The following is a 16,721-nucleotide window of genomic DNA, read 5'->3' as shown; positions in this document are numbered from 1 at the left end:
TCTCAGCTCTGGCACCTGGTGCACATCCTGCCCCTCCTTCCCCACTGACCTTGCTGTCTCCAGGTTGTTTCCCTCACCTGTTCTCACCTCCCCCTCTTCTGTGGCTAGAAAAAAAACAAACAAACTGTGCCCACTTTGTTTTGAGCTTCTTCAATATGTGATACACAGAGGCAAGAGGTGGAATGTGTTGGTTTTACATGGCCTGGTTTTTGGTAGTGGGGGGCACAGAGATGGCTTCTGTGAGAAGCTGCTGGAAGCTTCCACCATATCCAGCACAGCCAACCTCTGGTGGCTCTGAAAATGGATGTGCTGCTGGTCACAGCTGAGCTAATGAGAGATGATGGTAACACCTCCGTGATTTAAGTGAGGAGCAATTTCAATTCCAGACAGAGGAGAGGAGAAGGTGAGAACATGTGAGGGAGACAACCTGGAGACACCAAGTTCAGTGCAGAAGGAGGGGCAGGAGGTGCTCCAGGGGCCAGAGCTGAGATTCCTCTGCAGCCATGGTGACAGCATGGTGAGACAGCTGTGCCCCAGCAGCCCGAGGGGATCCACAGGGGATGCAGAGACCCACCCCCAGCCCGTGGGGATCCACAGGGGATGCAGAGATCCACTGGAGATGCAGAGATCCACCTGGAGCCCGGAGGAAGGTGCCCATGCCAGAGCAGTGGATGCCTGCAGGAGGCTGTGATCCAGTGGTAGAGCCAGTGGAGAGAGGGGGCCCTGCTCCCAGGCTGGAGCAGCCTGTCCTTGGGGGACTGCACCCCGTGGAACAGTGACCCACGCTGCAGCAGTTTTTGGAAGACTGCTGCTCATGAGAGCGGACCTGTGCCAGAGAAGTTCACAGAGAGCTGTCTCCCATGGGAGGGACCTCATGGTCTCACAGGGGAAGGGCTCCTCTCCCAGAGCAGTGGAAGAAAATGTCAGTGATGAAACGACCAAAACTCCCATGCCCTGTCTCCCTGCACTGCTGGTGGGAAGGAAGGAGGAGTTGGGGGAATAAAGGTGTTTTAAGGACTTATTTTATTTCTCATTATCCTCCTCTGACTCTGTTAGTAATAAATTCACTTTGTATACCTCTAAGTCAAGCCTATTTTGCCCTTGGAGTGTTTTCCCCCAGTCCTTATCTCAGCTCACAAAGCCTTCATTAAATTTTTCTCTCCTCTGCAAAGCTGTGGGAGAGGTGGGTGAATGAGTGACTTTTGTGGGTGTCTGGCATTTGGGCAGTGTCAAACCATGACAGAGGCAAAGTTGGGAAGGAAGCAGCTTGTACTGTGCTAATTTCATTGCAGAAGCTTCACATAATTTGCTGGGAAGAGGCCGACTCTGCCATGGCACTGTCCCCGCCACCAGCCTTCATCCACCATCTCAATGTGCGTGATTGTGTCATCAGGATCAAAAGAAATCTCATCATCTCCATCTGCAAAAATTGTCAAGAAAAGACAGTCACAACGCAAAGAGAACCCCAGAGAGAGCTGGTTCACGTTCTTCCTCCCACCTTCCCCCAGGCAGGAGAAGACAGAACAAGCGCTGTGATAACCCCAAGAGTTTACCTCACCCACCCCCATCCCACAGCACAGATAAAGCAGAGAAAGAGCAAGACCTCACAGATGAAAGATGAAGTTTCTCTGTTCCTGTCCTGCTCTGGGCCAGGACAAGGCTAATTTTTTGCAGTTGTTGGGAGGGGCCATGGCCATGACATGGAGGTTATTCTGTACCACCTCATGTCATTGCCAGGGTGGGGGAAAGGGACTCTCGATTCCAAGGAACACTGGGTTGAGAAAATGTGATGGAGAGAGCCATCCAATATTGTCTATTGGTGGGTGTTTTTCCATGTGAAAAATTAATTTTCTTATATCTTTTGTTATTAACATTGTTGCTGTTATTTTTCACTTTCTTATCGCTGTTTCCAAAATTACTGTTATCTCAACCTGTGATCTTTGCCTTTTTGTGCCTCCAATTGGACAGAAGTGATGCATGGTTTTTTTTACTGGGACTACTAAACTGGAGAATACCATTCCTACACCATGATGTTCCCAAGCCAGATCTCATTCTGCTTCCCAGGAGGAAGAAATGTAAACCACCAAGTCCCAGCCCTTTCCCCACTGCAGTGAACCCCCACGTGGCCGCGGCACAGCCCTGCGGGCACAGCGCCTTCCCCCAGCACCGAGGGCAGACCCACCTCCTTGGTAATCATAGAGAGCCACTGCGCAGACCCCGGCGCTCTGCCCCTCAGAAGCATGGTCCGTGTTCCCTGCAGGACACAGGACACACAGATGAGACAGAGGTTGAAGCATCCACACAGTCCTGGTCAGTGACACCCCCCAGCCCAGCTCTGAGGAAGCACCTGTCAGCAAGGAGAGGTGCACCACAGCCCAAAGCAAGGACTGACTTCCCTCCCCTCCCTCAAGGAGACAGTTGGGTCCTGATTTTCATGCTCCTCTCCCAAGAAAAAGGTTAGGAATAACTCCAGCCTCTTCACTTGCCAGCAATGCCAGCTGTGACGGAAGCAGACAGCAGCCCATGCAGTTTGCTCCTGTGCGTGGACAAAGGCTACCTGCACTCCTCACACCAGAGACTCCACCAGAGCAGGTCCCAGGAACACCAGCCATATGACGAATGGGCTGAACCAGAGGCACCCCCAGGCCCCAGGGCAGTACTTACCAGGAAACTGGAGCAAGAGCATTGGTCCACATCCTGCTCCTCCCGGGCCTGTGGCAGCCTCCTGCCCAGACCCTGATCCAGCAGATTCCTGCTGTCCAGTCCAGTATCCCAGGCAGCTCATCTGCACCTTAGAGCTAGGCAGGGAGTGGGACACAACCAAGTCTCTATCACCAGAAGCTGCTATCCTGACCACGGCAGATTTCAGGATAAAAGTTCCCTCTGCAGTTTGTCCCATACATCCAGTGAGGTTAGTGGACAGGTACAAGCTTCCCAAGACATGGGCTATTGCATCAGTACTCACCCAGGTGGGGATGGCTCTCTCTGGGCTCCTGAGGAAGGATCACCTCATAGTCTTCAGCTCCATCTCCTCCAAAGTCGTAGGTGGCATCCAGCTTTCCCAGCGGGGCTGGCAGCTCCTCATAGTCAGCACCTCCACTGGTGCTGTCACAGTAGTCAGAGGGCTCTGGCAGCTCCTCGTAGTCTCCACCAACATCCAAACTTACATTGTAGGTGGGCTGACCCTGGTTGGGGACCTTGCACAGGTCTGCATCCAGATCTGCTGGCCTCGGCGGCAAAGTGGGTGGTACTTCTTCATCCTCCCTTTTGGCCTCCTGCCATGAGGTGGGAAAATGACAGCAAAGTCACCTACAAGGCACCCACCACAGGCAGCTCTTTCATGACTCCCAGCACCTGACACAAGGCAGCCCTTTTATTGCTGCCAGGGCACAAATGGAACACCGTCCCCTGCACACCAGGGAAACAGCTGAGCTGCTTGGGCTGTGCTGAACCAGCAGCTGGGATTGTCCTGGAGACCCCTAGGACTCACGTGTCAGAACTCTGTTCATGCTTCACCACAGCCAGTGGTAGTGCCACTGCACTGACCCGCTCCCAGAACTTGTCCCATGGGGTCAGGTGCTGGGCAGCCATGGCCCATCCCCAGCCCAATGCTCCCCCTTATCTTTCCAAAGCCTCTCCCACCCTGTGGCTGTGCTCCACGTCTTCCTGCAGGGCTGCACATAAAGCATAGCTTCTCTCAGGTGCAATCCTCCTCTGCCTGCTCCCCTGCCCAGCTCTCCCAGGCTGCCTTGGTACCTGTTCTCCTGGTGACATGGGCTGGTCCCCAGCAGCGCCCCTGGGTACGGCTGCTGGCACGGCTGGAGGGGCGACACCAGTCCCAGTGGGCTCCTTCTCTCTCAGAGCAATTTCCTGCTGGAGAAAAACCATCAGACTGCTCAGTCCTTTAGAACAATGGCTGTGCATGTTCCCAACAGAGCAACTCCACCTACAAACCTGCTCTGGGCCTGGGCACTCGCAGGTTGGTGACAACAGTTGGGCAGCCCCAAAGAGGAGCAATGTGGGGGGGACAGCTCCACCATTAACACCCCTCTGTGCTCTGAGTGCAGGAATAGCACCAGGGGGAAGGCAGGTAAACACAGGGTCTGGGGGCCATATCCAGTTTGCTGGGATGCATCTCACATAGACTGCTGGGATAGCAGTGCTGGGGAACAATAACCACACTGTCTGCCAGGCACCTGAGGCAAAAGAAGCTGAGGCCAGAGCACAGGTTGAGTGCAGGTATGTCCTTGTATGAGTGTTTGGTGTGCTGAAAAGGAAAGTCCAGTGACAACTGTGAAGCTCAGTGGCCATTCTTGGCAGATGCAGGGAAGCAGTTTAGGCAGGAGGTTACCCTCAAGAGACCAGACAGAAGGACACGGAGCTGCAAGGCTCTGAAGAAAAGTCCGTGTCACAAGTCTTGGAGGACACGGTAAGACAGCCCTGGCTCACCTGCTGCTGAGCCAGCCGCTGCTCCCGGGCCTGCCGCCTCAGCCGCTCCTCCTCTGCCTGCCTCCTGCTCTCCTCCTCTGCCGACTGGGCCATGTGCTCAAACCGCAGCCGCAGGCTGCTGGTGCCACTGGAGGCTCCTGTGAGGAGACAGCTGATTGACCCAGCCCTGCGTCTTCCTTCCACCACCCCAAGCATCCAGGAGAAACCCAGACCTCTGCCTCTTCCAGAGAAACTTGCAGTCAGCCTCCTTCTCCTGCCCTCCAGCACAGGTTAAACCCCTATCCCACTACAGCACACACCTCCCAGCAGGCTGCCACAGAAGGACTGGGAGGCCCACAGCTTCCTAAGCCCAGGGCTGATACTCAGGTCTCACCTGCCGCCAGGGGTCTTGTTTTCTCATAGGAGGAGGTGGGAGCTGCCATCTCATCAAAGCCAGCAGCACTCTGCAAGAGGAAGTGAAAGAACTGTTCAGCCCATTGGACAATGCCAGTGCTGGCTTTGGGTACTGGTGATGGCAGGCTTTGTTCCCAGGTATGTTTGTCCTCACCCGCACACCTGCCCTGGCCCAGGGCAAGCTGTTGGCTGCAGTCCCCCCTTCTGACACCTCCCTGTCCTGGTTGCCCCCCAGCCAAGGACACAGGTGCCCCTGCCCAAGAGAGCTGGAAAGGTGCTGTGGAGCCCAGTGGGGAAGGCTGAGCAGTGACACAGGACAGCAGGGCTGGGGACATCCCTGTACCATGGCAAGGAGCTGGGGGGATGCCTGGGGGGATACCTGGGGGGATGCCTAGCCATCTATCTGCCTCTTCCCCAGGCCCAGGAACACTGTGCATCCACCTCAGCACTCCCTGTGGCATGAGGCCTGAAAGCACTTCCCTGCTGGACGCGCAGCTGGCTCACCTGCCACGTGTGTGCAGTGGCACAGGCTGGAGAGCAGCACCTGTGTGCAAACACCTGCGGCAGCACCGGCTTCAGGAGGGATGGAGAGAGGCTGGACCGGGAATAGGATTGGTGGGGAGGATGCAGGAAAGCCAAAGTGAGATATAAAAGGCTTAAGGGTTTATCTGCTTTCATGGGAAAACTATTTCATGCAAAAAGGAATGAGCAGGTAGGACCCACTTCTCAGCCTGACACTTTACAGCAGGTGCTGCCTGCAGGTGTCACAATAGGCTGGTGGCCGACTGTGGCAGCAGCTCTCTGGCCACGAAGATCAAGGCACAACTTTCCCAGGCATTTTCCTGGGGAAGGCTGTGAGAAGATGAGAGCTTCCTTGAGCTCCCAAGGACAGTGATGCTGGTGCGGTACCAAACACAGCCCTGTGCCCCCAGCAAAGGAAGGAGGTTTCAGGGAAGGCACCCTCACTCCTCTTCCAAATGCCCCAGGATCTGCATCTTTTAGGCTATCACATCCATGCAGATCACAGCCACTTGCAGGACCCCCTCTGGGGACCAAGCCTTCAGGGCAGCCTGCCAAGCACACAACTGATCTCAGTGCCTCACTCTGAGATGTGACTGTAGATGAGGCTTTGTCTGGTGTCAGCCCAAACAGAAAACCTGAACCAGCAACTTGGTGACCCCTCCTCATGCACAGCAGATTGATCTATGCCAATCCCATGTGTGCTGGAGTTTGTCAAGGTGTGCAGGAAGATTTAGCACGTGAGCAGACCATAAGGCACTCCTTGACAGGAGTGAAAAATCTGCAGAGGGTAACTAGCAGCAGAGAAGAGAGAGGTGACAGAGAGTGCCACGAGGAAATCCTGCATTACAGTCTCCCCAGGCTGCATTCCTCTGCACCCTCTGGTATTTTATGCTCGGCCCAGTTCCTTCCATAGCTGTGCACTGGGTACTGGGATCCCAGCTCCACTGGGGGAATTTCTTCTCTTTCATCTGGGCAAAAAGCAGTGGTTACAAGGAAGGAATTACAGGCTGCAGCAGTCTTACCTTATCCACTCTATCTTTCTGGACCCCATAACGGCCTCCAAACCCCTTGGCATAGTCTGTATTGAAAAAAAAAAAAGATATTTTAAGGTATTTTGTATTTTGTGTGCACCTCTGACTTCAGTATGCTGTGACCAGTGAAATGAGTTTGCATGTGTTATCTCTAGTTAATTCCATATGTGATGAGACACAGATAAAGCTAAGCCCTCTGGACAGTAGCTTTTAGGACTAATCCCTCCCTCCTTTCAGCTGAGGGCACAAGTGTGCAGGGCTGTAGCTGCCAACCTGAGCCCAAGGCACCAGGGTGAGGCCAGTCACGCCACCTGAGTGGAGCGAAGCCCTGTTTGGGGAGGTCAAACATGCTGCACAAAAGGCACTCCTGGGATCTGCTCTGCCTCATTCCTCTGTGAGAGCTCGTGACTTCAGAGTGTGTCTCGCGTGCACAAAGAGTAAATCTGGGCGGAATTGGGGCAGGGAGGTTACAATGAGCTCGTGGTTAGGAACGTCCCTCACAGGGAAAGGCAGAGTCTGGGAGTTCTGTCTGAGGGACCAACATTGCGTGTCCCCCACTGATCCAAGCTCCCACCTGCTCTGCCCTTGTGCTTTGGGGTTTACTGCATCTGCAACGTGCTGGACACATTCTGTTTTCAGCTGCTGCATCTCTTACTATGAACCACAAGCTCCAGACCCAGGTCTGTGTGTGCTACAGGGAAACTGCTACCACCTCTGGCAATATTTCCCAACCTCTTTGGGATGCATGGGGCTGCACTTCTTCCTGATGGTCCCAGCCAAGGGCATTCTTGTCCTGACGATCCCTCTGGACCCCAAACTTCCCACCAAAGCCCACAGAATAGTCTTCAGCCACAGGGATCCAGATCAAGGCACAGAAGAGAACACACAAGGGAGGGAAGCAGTGTGAGCTCAGGCAGTTCTCACAGGTTTCCCATGCCCAGAACTTAAAGACATGGAACAAGGCCAGATTTCCCCACTGGTGTTGCAGCAACAGCCCTCCCTCCTCCCTGGGATATGCCACCCGCTATTAGCACCTGCCTGAGCTTCCCCTTCACCCTTCCTTTGGTGATATGCTGTCCAGGAGATACCTATGCCCACAGAACTCTTCTGCTCCTCTTCCTTTAGCCTGAACTCTTTTTAGCAGCTATGCACTGTGCAATGGCTTTCCTCACCTGGCCCTTCCCAACAGCTCCCTGTAGCTCTTCCACCATTCTTGCAGCAGATTGAAAATGCTCTGCACTGCCCTGCAAGTGTCCGTAGTCCCAGGGGGCACAGTTCCCAGCTCCAGCCCTGACACTGCCTGCTCCTCCTCCTCAGCTGCTCCCCCACCTCCCCTACTCCCTCCAGCAGCCCCAGCCCCTCCAGCTCCATCAGTTTTCCCCAGCTCACCTGGTTGCCGGGGCTCACCTTTCTGAGAGTCATGCTTCTCTGCCTGGCTCTTGTAGTCAAATCCCACTGCTGCTTTGTCCACCTTATCCCTTTCCACTCCGTAACGGCCACCAAAGCCCTTGGAGTAATCTGAGGTGGAGCATGGAGTCAAATGCTGCCCCCAGCATGGGGCTGTTGAGGAGAGGATAGGGAGCAGCACTGGGGAGGGTCCCCAGGGAGAAGGGACAGCAGCAGAGATTATGGAAAACACCACAGAAAGTGAAGGGTTGGAGGGGACAGAGAGGATGGTAGGGAGCACCACACATGAGAGCCCACAGGAATGGGAGCACAAGGCAAATGGGGTCAGGGCACCAGGAGACACAGCAGGCAGGAGGAAAGAAGAAAACAGACATGCCAAGGACAGTGGCACATGGGGCCACAAGGGAGATGGACTGGGAACAGGAATCTGAAACAAGAGACAGGAGACTGTGCCACAGCCAACAGCACAGGATACTGGGAGCAGAAGAGAAGCTGGGCAAAGAGTCAAGGGGCCACATATGCCCATGGACTTGCCTTTTTGGGACGAGTGTTTCTCCACCTCACTCTTGTATTCAAAGCCCAGTGCTGACTGGAACAAGAAGGGGAGGACTGTCAATTATCCTGAGGGCCAAGATGGATCTCAGCCTTCCTCCCCTGGGGCCAGACTGTCACTGGCTCCCTGTCTCATGCTGCAGCACACAGGAGCAAACACCACAGCCCCTGGAGAAACAGTGTTCTACCTGGGTGGGACAGGCTCACCACAGCAGTGCACACCAGCCACCTCCACAGGTGCCCCACACTGCCCTGCACACAGCTGAGCTGTGCTTCAGCGAGACTCTGCATGGTCTGAGCTTTGAGAACAGCCCCAGGCTGGCAGGTGGCAGGGCTCCAGGGCCAGCACAGGCCACAGGTACAGATTTCAGTTGCACTGTCCAACACACCTTATCGGCTCGGTCCCGCTGGACTCCGAACTTGCCACCAAAGCCCTGGGCTGCATCTGTCTGCGAGGAGTGCTTCCCAACATCAGCAACGTACTCGTGTCCTACTGCACACTGAGAGGAGAGACAGTGTGACGTGAGCATCGTGGTGGACAGGCAGAGGCACCCCAGCTGCTCCCACATGCTGCTGACACGTTCGCAGCCACAGGTAACAGGTCCAGGCTGGCTGGGCGGTGGTGCCCAGGCTCTCCATGTGGCCTTTGCCAGCAGCAGCTCTGCTCAGAGACTTGTGAGGAGCCTCGAGGGCTGTCATCTCACAAATGTCCCCACTGCCAGCTCATTAAGCAAAGCGTGGGATGCTGAATGCCACCTGCTCTCAAGTGCTGGTGGAGTTGCATGGTGGATAATCACAGGGTAGACAAGAGAAAAGTGCAGACAGGCACATACAGCCAAGAACTCCAGGCAGAGCTCTGGCACCCATTTCCTGTTTCTGTATCTGACAGTGAGGGCCAGCAAACCTGGCCAAAGGCCAAGCCAGGAACCTGCTCTCCTGGCTGGAGGTGCTGTGGCCAGGAACCACAGACACTCTATGCCAAAATGGAACAGCTGTGCTCAGACTCTGCTGGACCACAGTGAGGGTGCTTTTGTTGAGCAACTTCTTGGCCTTTTGGCAACTTCTTGGTCCAGTTTCACCAGGATGCTGCAAGTGTTCAGATTCTGCCCCTCCTCCTGAGGAGCGTGTGCAGTTCCTGACTACAACAGTTCTCGCAGGGAGAGCAGGGAATTTTTGAGGACAGTCTTTCTCACCCTGCCATCCTGGTATTGTTCAATCCCACAGTGACCACACCTATGGAACCCTAACTCAATCTAAACATCTCACTTCTGAGAAAGAAGCATTAAATGCCGAAAGGCAAAGGAAGAAGCTTGATAATGATTATCACAAAACATAGACCGGATCTGATGCCTAGAGCTTTATCTCAGGGAGATATGAGCTCTGTAATGCAGAATATGAGGAGGGAATTACTACACATCAGTTCTGCAAGCACAAGTAGGGAGGCACCAGATTTGTTATGCAGCAGGCTTGAACAGCCCCAGAAAGCCTTTCACAGCTAAAGGGAGCATTGCAAAGAAGTTGTAGAGATGAGTTACACAAATGAATTCAAATAGATCCTGGAGACAGAGTATGAGCTAGCTGGATTTGTGTGAATCTGTGCAGCCATGCAAAATCTCCATACTCTCCCTTCAGGGTCAGGCCAGAAAACAGAGATACCCCCTCCCTTAAGAGAAAAGCACTTTTCCACTGAGGCTCAGGGAAGCCTCCCACAGCTGTTACCTTATCCATTCGGTCTCGCTCTGTTCCAAATTTGCCCCCATAGCCATAGGATGCCTTGGGGCCAGTCTCCAGCTCCTTCTTCTTGATGACCTCGTGTTCCTCTGATACCTTGTTCCTCAGCTGATGGATGCTGGAGACAGAGACAGGGCAGGTGGGTGTGGGATTTTGCAGAGCCAAAGCCCAGCAGGACGTACAGGCAGGACCAGCTGCCTGCGCTGGGCTCCCCTGGGGTCTGGCAAGGGACCAGTGGGCTCAGGGGGACATCCAGCTCCTGTCCTGCAGCCCTGTTCAGGGCTACACCCCGACCTTCTCGGGACCCCACACCTTCCTTTTTCCTGCAGGGCTGAACTGGACTGTCCCGAGGGAACTGTGCCGCGGCTCAGCCCCGGGCAGGGAAGGAGCAGGCAGCCTTTGTCCCGGGGCAGCTCCGTGTGCAGGTGCGCGGACCCCGATCCGCCGCAGCTGGGGGGCGGGACCCGGCCAAGAGCTGCAGAACGGGGCCGCGGAGGCTCCCGGCCCGTCGCAAACCGGCCCGGCTGTGCCTACGGTGCCACCCCGCTCTCCTCCGCAGGGCCGGGCCCCCCCCGGCAGGGCCCGTTCTATCCCCGGCAGGCGCCGGTCTGTGCCTGGCACGGCCCGTTCTGTGCCCGGCAGGCCCCGGTCTGTGCCCGGCACGGCCCGTTCTATCCCCGGCAGGGCCCGTTCTGTGCCCGGCACGGCCCGTTCTATCCCCGGCTGGGCCCGTTCTGTGCCCGGCACGGCCCGTTCTGTCCCCGGCTGGCCCCGGTCTGTGCCCGGCAGGGCCCGTTCTCTGCCCGGCAGGGCCCCGGTCTGTGCCCGGCACGGCCCGGTCTGTGCCCGGCACGGCCCGTTCTGTCCCCGGCTGGCCCCGGTGTGTGCCCGGCACGGCCCGGTCTGTCCCCGGCTGGCCCCGGTCTGTGCCCGGCACGGCCCGGTCTGTGCCCGGCACGGCCCGTTCTGTGCCCGGCACGGCCCGGTCTGGGCCCGGCACGGCCCGTTCTGTGCCCGGCAGGGCCCGTTCTATCCCCGGCAGGCCCCGGTCTGTGCCCGGCACGGCCCGGTCTGTGCCCGGCACGGCCCGGTCTGTGCCCGGCACGGCCCGGTCTGTGCCCGGCAGGGCCGCTCCCCCACGCCCTGGTCCCGGTCCCGGTCCCAGTCCCGCTGCACTCACTCGATGTGCCCGGCCCGGCCAGAGCCCTCGATGGTTTTGGCTCCCCAGCGTTGCTCTCGCTCGGAGATGTCGTTCTGCGGACGAACCACGGCCGTCAGCCCCAGCCCGCATGGGGCTCGCTGTGCTCCGTCGGACCAGGCACGGCCCAGGGGTCCCGCACCCCATCCCCGCCGGGCCGGGGTCTCTGACCCACTCCGCAGAGCCGGGGCGACACCGGCATGGGCGGAATTTGCTGTTCGGGAAATCACTCGAGAAACCACAGTGACGCCAGCCCTCGGGCCTGGCCATCATGGCCTCATGTTGTAGCTTTGTGGAAGCTCTAAACAGATACTTGATAAACTGAAGCATCCCTAAAGTATTTCCTAATATACAATAAAGCTGAAAATATGTATATGTGAAATAGAATGAAAAGTCTTACTTTGTTCACGCTTAGTTTGAATGCTTCCACAAATAGAAAAAATAAATTAAGCAAAAAAATTTGACAGTTTAGATTTTTCCTAAAACATTAATAACTTGAAACTATGAGAAAGGAATTTGATTTTCTCCCCCAAACTAGAATTTCTTAGTGGAAATAGTAAAGCATGACTGAACCTCACAAACACAGGACTTTCGTTCATCAGGAGAGGCTTATTACGAAAGTAATAGAGAACCAAATGGAAAATTAAAATCATGATCCTGTATGAATGCAGAGGGTTCCCCAGCCTGAACCCTTCTGCTCTCTCACCAGCTCAACTCAGAGTTGAACTAGATAGAAATCAAGAGTGTAAGAGGCACAGAGCTGCACCTGCACAAGCTGACTGTAAGCAGAGTATTTTTCATCTGGAAAAAAGATAAATGGGGGAAACCCTGCATCCTGTACAGTTACAAACAGTGTGGGACAGAGAAAATTTGTTTGCTGTGTCTTGTAACATATGTTGTGGAGAGGACAAGGAAGTTACCCTTGTAACGAGGGAGTTTCTTAAATGAGCAGGTTTGAGAAACCCTGCATATTCTGCACTCCTTAAGTGCCATTACTTGTGGCCAGGCATGGGGTATGGAATGGTGTAGGAAGTTCTGGAGACTAAACCTGGAGATGTGTCAGAAGTGGCTCAGACAGGTGATCTGACAGTGCCTGCGAGGGGCTGATGGCACTCGGCTGATCCTGCCCTGCCAGCAGTGCTGCAGCCCCGCCGAGCCCCGGCTCTGTCCCAGCAGCAAGAGCCCAGGGCCAGGGGCTTTTCACACCACACCATCAGTATAACAGTTTCCACACCAGACACTCACCACGAAATCAGGGTCTGTGTCCCAGTCGTCTCCCTCAGCCTCCACTTTCACTGACACGTTGTGTCCCACAACTGCTTTCCACATCTGCACAACAAGGACCTGCTGTCACCCAGGGTGGCCACACACGTCCACAGCTGACTCACTCTCAGTCACAGCAGAACCCAGGCTGGAAGGGGCCCTTACAGGCCACCTGTCCTCACACATCTGTCCCTCATACAGCACAGGGCCCCCCAAGATAGCTGCTCCTGAGCCCCAGCAGGTCTTACAGCAAAGCACATGGGGAATGTAGGTGTAAACCATGGCCTTCATGCACCCTCACTCTGCAGTAGGAACACACACATTATAACGTAAATGAATGCTGGCATCCAGTTACCAGATTCTGCTTTTCCAAAACACGTTAATTTTCTGTGCTGTGGGAGGCTGTTCCCTGAGTTACCCCAGCTGTTAGTTCAGTTGCACACACCATGGTGTGCTCCAACACCATGACACTGTGCTGTTGGAACTGAGTGGCTTCCTCAAGCCTCTGTCTGCTTTTCAACCTTTTAATCCCTGCCCATAGCCTAGAGAAGGGTCAGAGCAAGGCTGGACAGTGGTGTGACAGAGCTGGTGCTGTGTGGTGTTCATGTCTGTCAGGTGGAGAAAATGGGAAATGGGGCTAAAAGCACTGAAGATGTAGGGCTAAACTGGCTGAGCTGGGAAGGAACTGCTCCTGCAGGCCTGGAGGAAGGGATGGGCCCAGGAAGAGGAAGTTAAAAGTAATGTGAAATCTAAAACTGCTACATTTCATTTTCACGGTAACCATGAAAAAAACATGATGAAAAAGCAACGGAATTTTTCCAAAATGAGAGACAGAGAGAAAAGATTCATTTGCTGCCCCTACACCCCAGAGCAATCACTCTCATCAGAGCTCCAATCCTTCATATCCCACCCCTATTTTTGCCTGCAGTATTGAGAAACTGCAAGTTCTCTCTGTTGCCCAAAGCAGCTTTTTCATGGGGCAGAGAGAAAGATGGAAGAGAATGTGCAGGAAAGACTGAGCTGAGCCCTGTTCTCCATCACACCAAACTATGACCAAATCAGCAGGATAGAAGAGAGCTCCTGGGCTCTGGATCCTCAGTTAACAGCAGCTTTTGCCATGTGCTCAGCTGTGCTAACCCCTTACTCCCACGGCTGTGTGGAAGCCTCAGACAGCCCTAAACTCTTGGGGCAGTTGCCCTCTGTGAAGGCAAATTGTTTATGCTGAATAATTAATAGTTCTCTGTTTATGCTAAGTCCCATATCAAAAGCTGCTTAAGTGAATAACCTTCCAGTTTAGTGCAGTGCACTGCTCAGTTTCAAGCTGTCCTTTCCAGAGAACCAGCACTGTAAGATCAGGGAGCAAAGAGAAGAGAAACCAAATAAGCCCAGCAGTGATGATTCTTTCTTTTGTTAAACAAAGGCCAGGTAGTCAGCTAAGAGAGAAGATGAAGGGCTAAGGCAGATACACAGTGAAGACCTGGTTTTAGGCCTTCTCCAGGTGCCTCAGGATCACAGCCAGTCTGTGACATTGCCCACGGACAGCAATCCGGTGGCAAACTGGATACAGTTAATTGCAGTTAATTGCAGTTAGAAGGAGGGGATGTGGAAACGCTCATGAGGACAACACAGCCCCTTCTAACACCTTTCTTCTCCTTTTCCTTTCTTTCATTTATTGGCATCTCTCATGCCAAAGATTTTTAAAGTTTGTTGCTCATTTTTGTAAAGCATAAACCAGCAATAATAACCAGCTAGCACAATGCTGACCATCCTCAGGGCAGCTGATTTGAGCTCAAATAAGATGGTTCAAGGTTTTAAATACTGCTGTAATAGTTGTTGACCACCCATTCTCCAAAGCCATCTGCCATGCATTGTGGGAACCATGACAAACCACAGGCTGTAATCACATCACAAGGCTCTGTCATATGAGAAATATCTGTCATTATGAGAAATATCAGCCAGGGTAGCGTCTCAACCCTTTTTTGCCCCATTTTCCCCTAGGAAAACATCCACTGCAGCACAAATACAAGGCTACCACAAGCACAATCATGCTGGTAGATTTGGAAACGTGGTTCTCTAGAGCCTCAAACACAAGAACCATAATGATGACAGGACAATAGCCTGAGAAGCAAATGTTGAGCATTGTCCACTTTAACTTGCTTGTTCAGAAAGTTCTCTTTGCCCACCAAAAACTACACTTTTTGGTAGTAATTTCTCACTTTCCACTCCCAAAACCCCATCAAGTTTTCTTACCTTTAAAGGCTCACCAGTTCCTGCTGGCAAACTTGCTGCTTTTTGCTCAGGCACCTGCTGCTAGTGACAGCTTTGGGCCTGTGTCTGCTCTGAGTTCCTGTTTTAACTTCAGCACTTTTCACTTCCTGCATCCCAGCCCCCAGCTCTGCTCAAGCCGCGAGTCCCAGAGCTGGCCCCAGTGCTGCGGTTCCCCTGCAGGCTGCCTCTGCCCTGAGACACTGATGCAGTGCAGACACAGAGTTCCCCATCAGCACACTGGAGCCCATCAGGTCCCAGCACACTTGTCTTTTAGAGACTCTCACATGGGTATAAAGCCAGAGTTCTGGTGGAGGCACAAATCCTGGAGCCACGTCTTGAGCATGCCTTTTACTTTCAGTATCTCTCCCCATTACCTGGAGGCTTGAGAACACTGTGCTCCTGAACCTTTTCCCGTTCTGCCCTGGGAAAAAACTGCTTTGATCAAACTTGGGCTTCTTGTTGCAACATCACCAGTACCCATATGAGAGAACCAGAGTGGGCACAGTCCAAAGGCTGCACTGAACTGAAGTCAGTTGTCCAGTGACATCTGTCTCAGGCTCCTGGGAGGCAGGAAGCAGTCCTGAAGAGTCTAGCAGATGGGTGCTTTCATTGTGCTCAGGAACAACTTACCTGTGATTGCACCCTCTGTTGTTTCTCCTCAGCACTGGCCTTAATGCAGCTCTCCTTATCAGGGGTGGGTTGATCTGCCCTCGGTCAGGGCACCTGCACAGGTTCCTTGGACCTCATCGTGAGCTTTGTCTGCCACTCCCAGATCCTCACACCTGCCCTGTAAAGGGAGCTGAGAGGATCAGGAGGGCACCCCTTAGAGCTCCATGCAGTAACTTGTATCCACTCCTCCCTACAGCCCTGATGGTGCCTTTCTCCTGGCACATAACCAGACCTGTCCCAGCCTCAATGGTGCTGCTGAACTTGCATGAGCGTCCGAGGATGACAGAGCACAGCTTTGTCGGCTGACCTTCCTTCTCAGCCTTTATTGAAGATAGATCAAAAATCAAGGCAGGACAGGTCCATTGGACAAGAAACAAAATGTTGAAATGTTTGAGACGGGAACCATCAGCTAAAAGGACCCATCTTTTACCAGGTCAAACCACAAAGCTGCTCAGTCAGACTATGCTTAGCAGACCAGGAGATCCTTTTGAGATTTTATTCCTATATTTAATCTAAGCTATAACTGTTCCATCTGTAGGTATAAAACATTTTAATGTATCTGAGGCATCAGAATCATGCCATTCTTCAGTTCAGGAAAAAAATGCAGGGGCTTTAAGGAAACATACTTTGCTTATAATCCTTGCTCCTGTTAAACACAGTGGAAACATTATCTACAGCCTTACAACACCCCAATGCTGGCTTTTGTTCCAATGGTGGTAGGGGACTGTAGTAGTGAACAAGGGGCATGAACAAGGGTACCTGTTTTTGGCTACAGAAAGTTGGGACAGTTGAACTGTCCCATCTGAATGACCAGCAGTTCTAGCTCACTGTCACCAACTTCTCTATCTGTCCTGGGGTTACACAGCTCTAACAAGGTGCAGTGTTCAGGCAAATGTGGAAAAACAATACTCAAGGTATTGTTTTACTGGAATTGCTTTCACGATGCATGCAATGGTCTGGGTTGGAAGGGATCTTAAAATCATTAGTTCCACACATCCCTGCCCATTCAGGTGCTATTTCCTTATTCTGTCAGCTGAAAAAGGCTGAACAAGAGGTGAGATAGGGAAAAAAAGTCAACACCTAGGCATTCACATTGTATAAAGAAACAGGTTCTGCAACGAGCACACAAGGCAGTGCACACAAAGGAGACCTGTAGTCCCACCATGTCCCACACAAGGTGAGCTGATACAGCAGCACTACACCCTCCACTTGCAGTTACATGGCAATGTTACACAAAC

At 53.5% G+C, this 16,721-nt stretch overlaps 1 protein-coding gene across 3 annotated transcripts; it reads right to left on the bottom strand.

Annotated features, from left to right (window-relative positions):
- Positions 1-1,005: 1,005 nt before the first annotated feature.
- LOC103822460 (hematopoietic lineage cell-specific protein-like) lies at positions 1,006-14,963 on the bottom strand. Of its 3 annotated transcripts, none has more exons than XM_009097432.4 (15): positions 14,797-14,963; positions 12,529-12,612; positions 11,266-11,339; positions 10,074-10,203; positions 8,744-8,854; positions 8,337-8,391; positions 7,803-7,913; positions 7,128-7,238; positions 6,387-6,442; positions 4,823-4,892; positions 4,450-4,586; positions 3,757-3,873; positions 2,966-3,275; positions 2,183-2,254; positions 1,006-1,420 (listed from the first exon to the last, which is right to left on the bottom strand). In XM_009097432.4, the coding sequence occupies exons 2-15, from the start codon at positions 12,610-12,612 to the stop codon at positions 1,284-1,286; spliced, it is 1,575 nt and encodes a 524-aa protein (XP_009095680.1). In that variant the 5' UTR covers positions 14,797-14,963; the 3' UTR covers positions 1,006-1,283. The 3 variants fall into 3 exon arrangements, 2 of the variants coding, with proteins under 2 accessions (XP_009095680.1, XP_018777904.1); XM_018922359.3 differs by having other exon boundaries at positions 3,757-3,870; XR_003945966.2 differs by having other exon boundaries at positions 1,385-1,420; positions 2,665-3,275.
- Positions 14,964-16,721: the final 1,758 nt, after the last annotated feature.

This window comes from Serinus canaria, chromosome 1A (assembly GCF_022539315.1).
Source record: "Serinus canaria isolate serCan28SL12 chromosome 1A, serCan2020, whole genome shotgun sequence".
Classification (NCBI taxonomy): domain Eukaryota; kingdom Metazoa; phylum Chordata; class Aves; order Passeriformes; family Fringillidae; genus Serinus; species Serinus canaria.
The sequence above is the reverse complement of the archived record's forward strand: the minus strand, read 5'-3'. Positions and strand labels throughout refer to the sequence as shown.